The sequence below is a fragment of the Balaenoptera acutorostrata genome, chromosome X, assembly GCF_949987535.1.
Source record: "Balaenoptera acutorostrata chromosome X, mBalAcu1.1, whole genome shotgun sequence".
NCBI classification, from domain to species: domain Eukaryota; kingdom Metazoa; phylum Chordata; class Mammalia; order Artiodactyla; family Balaenopteridae; genus Balaenoptera; species Balaenoptera acutorostrata.
In genome coordinates, this window is record NC_080085.1 from 38,682,646 (window position 1) to 38,688,305 (window position 5,660).

The 5,660-nt window shown below is 40.8% G+C and overlaps 1 protein-coding gene across 1 annotated transcript; it reads left to right on the plus strand.

Annotated features, from left to right (window-relative positions):
• Positions 1–4,586: 4,586 nt before the first annotated feature.
• LOC103020408 (60S ribosomal protein L14-like) lies at positions 4,587–5,231 on the plus strand. Its single transcript, XM_057538507.1, has one exon. The coding sequence runs from the start codon at positions 4,596–4,598 to the stop codon at positions 5,229–5,231; it is 636 nt and encodes a 211-aa protein (XP_057394490.1). The 5' UTR covers positions 4,587–4,595.
• The last annotated feature ends 429 nt before the right edge of the window (positions 5,232–5,660 follow it).

Consider the following 5,660-nt stretch of genomic DNA (forward strand, 5'->3'; position numbering starts at 1 on the left):
GGGTGCAGTCCCTGGTCGGGGAGGTGGGATCCCACAAGGTGTGCAGCACAGCCAAAAAAAAAAAAAAAACCCGACTTTCTCCTTAGGTATAATTAGAGCAAGTCCATTTTGTCAGGACAACACTCAGTATTCAACAGAATATAGCAAAGATGTGGAGGAACTGGAACTCTTGTACATTGCTGGTAGGGATGTAAAATAGTACAACCACTTGGAAAACTGTTTGACAGTTTCTTAAAAAGTTGAACATATTCCCACTGTACAATACAGCCATTCCACCTGAAGGTTTTATCCAAGAGAAATGAAAGTATAAAACTATACAAAGTCTTGCACATGAATATTCATAGCAGCTCCATCTGTAATAACCAAAAACTAGAATCAACCCAAATGTCCATCAGGAGGTGAGTGGATAAGGAAATTGTGGTACATCTACAATTGTCCAATATCTACAGACACCCCCTATCAGCAATAAAGAATGAACTGTTGATACACATAATAACATGGATGGATTTCAAAATAATATGCTGAATGAAGCCAGATAAAAAAGAATACATTCTATTTTGAGTCCGTGTATCCAACATTCTAGAAAACGCAAACTAATCTACAGTGACAGAAGGCAGATTGATGGCTGCCTAGGAATTAGGAGTTGGCAGGGGCAGGAAAGAAGGATGGCAAAGTGGCTCAAGGAAACTTTGGGGGCTGATGGATATGTTCATTTTCTTAAGTGTGGTGATGGTTTCAGGTGTGTATACATATGTGAAAACGTATGAAATTATACTCTTTAAATCTGTGCAGTTTGTTGTATGTCAATAATACCTCAATAAAGCCCTTAAAAATTGGGAGTTCCCTGGTGGTCCAGTGGTTAGGACTTGGTGCTTTCACTGACATGGCCCCAGATCCTGCAAGCAGCACAGTGCAGCCAAAAACAAATAAAAATAAATAAATAAATAAATAAATAACAAAAAGGAATAATATTCAGTAGAACAAAGGTTGTAAAAAAACAATAAGATATGATGACTGAATTTCTTTAAAAAGGGATATAAAATTTATACATCCTGTCTTTTAAAGAATTGCTTGGAAATCTACATTAGGACCAGCAGCAGAGCTGGAAGAATCTTCTGGAAGGGACAGTTACTTAGTGACTTTCTAGTCACTGGGTCATCAGCTATGTAATAATACCCCTGGGAGAGATAGAGATATTCTATTAAAATATCAACAATAACAATCTCTCCCTCAGAGGTTTGGGGAGAGCAAAGTAGAATACTGAGCAAATAAAATCCTGGCTCCAATATAATCTAAACTTCCTCCATCCAAGAGAGAGGGATATAAAAAATTAAAAGGCCCCTAGAACACACAGCAGGCACTCACCTAACAAATTGCAGCCTATTCTGTAGGCAAGGAAAGGTGGCTAGGAAGTGAATGCGAGGACACATATCATCCTGCAGAATCTCTTCTTTTCATAAAACTCCACCCATAGCCAATTTCCCCAAGCATCCATTAGTATTTAAAACTTAAACCCAATTGAAAGATTTTACATTTCACTTGGGTAAGAGCCAAGTAGAGAGAGAGAAAGAAAGAGAGAGAGTGATAGCAAAGAAAGGCCAGAAGCCTGGGGGTCTGCTATCCCTGATTGAATGTGCCAGCCAAGGAAGCAGATATCCTAAACAAGTTAGGAATATTGGATCTGTCTTCTTCCTCGAAGCAAGGGATTAATCCTACTGAATATATCTTCCCTCTGAGGCTGCTTTGGAACTGTTGTTTCACCCTAGATATTCTCTGGATCCTTTTGGAAAATGGCTTTGAGATAACATGACGAGAATGAGCTTTGGATCTTGTTTATAATGACAAAACAGAAAGAATAGGTTCACACCTAAAAGTTCTGACATGGACAGTGGCAAGCGTGAAACAGGCAAGAAGATGATGAGAAAGACAAACAATACAAAAAGAAATGAGAGGAAGGGAAGAAAAACCCTAAGTTTGATTATTTGGGGGTAGGGGAAAAGAAAGGAAACTGGATTGCCTAGAAAGGCAGACCCTTGAAGCAAATGGGACTCTACAACATTTATTGATAGATACAGCTTCATAAGGAGATAATGATTAATTCAGCCTAGAAGGACAAATGAGATCATCCAGGCAGAAATTTATACAGAGGGAGAATGGAGCCCAGGTTGCAGCACAAATAAAGGGGTGACATTATGAAACATTGTGCTGCTCTTGCTGGTACATAGAATGTATGTGTAGGAGGTGGAGAGTGGGGCAGGTGAGTGGAGGGCCAAACAGGAAATTGACATTGGCAATATGATTAACTAGACTACTGATCTTGCTTGGAATTCACCAAATACCAGTATTTTAAAAATAGAAGTGTTAACGTTTCAATAGTGATACGTATATAAGTCAAGGATGATTGCTAATGGCTTGCATGGACTATCATTCAGAAATAATTTCAGTGATGATGGTGAGCATGTGCCAACCTATGTAAGTATAATTACTGGCATGAAACTCAGACAGCTCCTGTCATATGGAAGTATGCAATCCCCTTGGGAAGCTGAACAATGCAAATAGAAATGAATACACAATCTAAGTTGTTGATAAGAGTTCAAGGTGGAAGCAGTCCTGTTGGAACAACTGGAAACTTGCTTGCAGTGGTAACTCCATGTAGCCCAAAGATAATAGGACAGAAAAAAATTTTAGTCTAAGTGTTCAAAGGGCTGCTTGCTGTTTCTGCTGGGGCATCAGGTATTTATAAGCAAACCATGACTTTGACCTATCAAACGTGGTAGTTTTGTCCTTTGCTCCTCGATTGCAGGCAAGTGAGGTTTCCAAAATGGTGTAGGGAAAGAAAAGACTCTTTTTCCTCTACGCATCTTGGGTTCTCCAGATGAGGCCCTATAAAATAGACTAAGACAGATGAATAAGAAAAAACAAGCAGAATTTATTAACATGTGCATCATGCATGCACATGGGAGCACTCAGCAATGAGAAACTCGAGGAGTGGTTAAAACTTGGGCTTATATAGTCCCTTAAGAACAGAACAATAAATTTGCAGAGATTTGACAAGACAAAGAAACAGGGTTTTAGGCTTCCCAGGGTAGCAAGCTGTTGGAAGGTAAAAAACAGGGCAGAAACTAATGGAAGGTAAGGGTTATTTGTGGGGGTTCCATTTTGGTGCTGACTTTCCATCTTCTTCATGGCCATAAAACTCTCCTGGGAGAGGGGATTTATGGCAGTCCTCATTTCTCAGAAGTGTCTGCGTTTATTTAGATAGGGAAAGCTCTGGAAGGCTTCATTTTGCTTCTGTTGATTCCCATTTGCCTCCAGATCAAAATAATCTTTATGCCAAAGTGACATTTTGGTGTGGCATATTCTGTTACCCTTTGATGGGAACAGGAAAAGTAATAGAGAATGGATTTCTCTGTCCCCAGGGACAGTGTTCCTGGGAGCATTATCCATGGAATTTACTCCCTCCTAGACTCAGCAGAAGCCAAACATCTGTTCTGATCATTCAAAAAGTAATGACTGAGGGGCTTCCCTGGTGGCGTGGTGGTTAAGAATCCACCTGCCAATTCAGGGGACACGGGTTCAATCCCTGGTCTGGGAGGATCCCACATGCCACGGAGCAACTAAGCCCGTGCAGCACAACTACTGAGCCTGTGCAGCACAACTACTGAGCCTGCGCTCTAGAGCCCGTGCTCCGCAACAAGAGAAGCCACCGCAATGAGAAGCCCACGCACAGCAACAAAGAGTAGCACCCGCTCGCTGCAACTAGAGAAAGCCCGCGCACAGCAACAAAGACCCAACGCAGCCAAAAATAAGTAAATTAACTAAATAAATTATTATAATAATCACCATTTCAGATTTTAGTTCCCTCAGGAAATTTTTTTAATTTTTTAAAAATTTAAAATTAAAATTAAATTTTTTAAAAAAATTTATCTTAATGTATCACAGATGTAAACTGAAAGGATTTCCGTGGACACAGGTGCTCTGTACTTGTAGCAAGAGCTGTTAACTCCAGTTTTTTTTTTTTAATTTGGAACATGAAGCAATTGAAAATAATGAGGCTGACTCATGCTCATACCTATCAATCCAAACTGTTCTAAAGAACTTTCACCTCCACACATAGGATCGTGGTGACTGATAACAGATATCAGGTCACACCTTCTCTTTTTAAACATTCCTTTCCAGCTCAGCAAATTTAGAATGGTATACTCACCATGCATATACACTGGGATTACAACCTCATTTTTGAAATATTTTAAGGCACTCGTTCACAAATAGAACACAGAAGTAAACATAGCTCCAAAGTCTCGCTTATCAGAGAGTCACTGATGCAGTTGACCATTAATCAGGATCCTGATCAGAAACACATGACAAATTCAGATGGGATTTTTGAATAGACTTTTTAAGAAGGGAGCATTTACGAAAGTATGAGCTGGATTAAGGGAACCAACAAGGAATGCTAAAGCACGCAGGGACTAGCAATGATGGAGAGCCATTACTTGGCCTGAATGGGCATGGGGAAGAAACAGTGTTAAGGGATCCCAGCTGAGAGTTGAAGCTGTGAAAGATGGCAGGACAGCTTTTCACCGAACGCCGCCAATATGGTGTTCAGGCACTTCGTGGAGGTTGGCTGGGTGGCCTACATCTCCTTTGGGCCTCATGCCGGGAGGCTGGTTGCGATTGTAGATGTTATTGATCAGAACAGGGCTTTGGTGGATGGACCTTGCACTCAAGTTAGGAGACAGGCTATGCCTTTCAAATGCATGCAGCTCACTGACTTCATCCTCAAGTTCCCACACGGTGCCCGCCAGAAGTATGTCCGAGAAGCCTGGGAGAAGGCAGATATCAATGCAAAGTGTGCAGCCACAAGGTGGGCCAAGAAGATTGAAGCCAGAGAAAAGAAAGCCAAGATGACAGATTTTGATCGTTATAAAGTCATGAAGGCAAGCAAAATGAGGAACAGACTAATCAAGCTTCAAGTTAAGAAACTTCAAAAGGCAGCTCTCCTGAAGGCTTCTCCCAAGAAAGCACTTGCTGCTAAGGGGGCAGCTACGGCAGCTGCTGCGAAGGTTCCAGCAAAAAAGATGACCACTACGGGTAAGAAGGCTCCAGCCCAGAAGGTTCCTGCCCAGAAAGCTGCAGGCCAGAAGGCAGCACCTCCTCCAAAGGCTCAGAAGGGTCAGAAAGCTCCAGCCCAGAAAGCACCTGCTCTAAAGGCATCTGGCAAGAAAGCATGAGAGCGTAAGACACTGTTATAAACAGAATAGAGGTTCTTTTTGACATGCTGGCAAATCTGTTTAATGTATGGATTAAAGTCTGTTACTGGTGCCGGGATTATGAGGCAGACTGATGGTAGGGTTGTTAATGTTGTCATCGGAGAATCAGTTCCTTAGTCCCACTCTGCCCAGACTCAAAGTCATCACACAAAGTCATAAGTAATGTTCTCATGGGAAATCATAATAATTAGACGACTGGGTTAGTTTTTTTCCCTTGTACAAATATATTTCCCATAAATAAGTAAAATCCCAGCTGCTTTTGATGCTTGAGTTTAGTAAATTTTCTTATAAAAATAAACTAGGAAAAAATAAATAAATAAATAAATAAATAAACTAGGAAAACAAATACATTAAAAAAAAAAAAGATGGCAGGACAAAAGGAGTTAGAGG

Excerpts from the sequence above, each read along its gene's own strand:
- LOC103020408 (XM_057538507.1), top strand. The coding sequence starts at position 4,596 with ATGGTGTTCAGGCACTTCGTGGAGGTTGGCTGGGTGGCCTACATCTCC.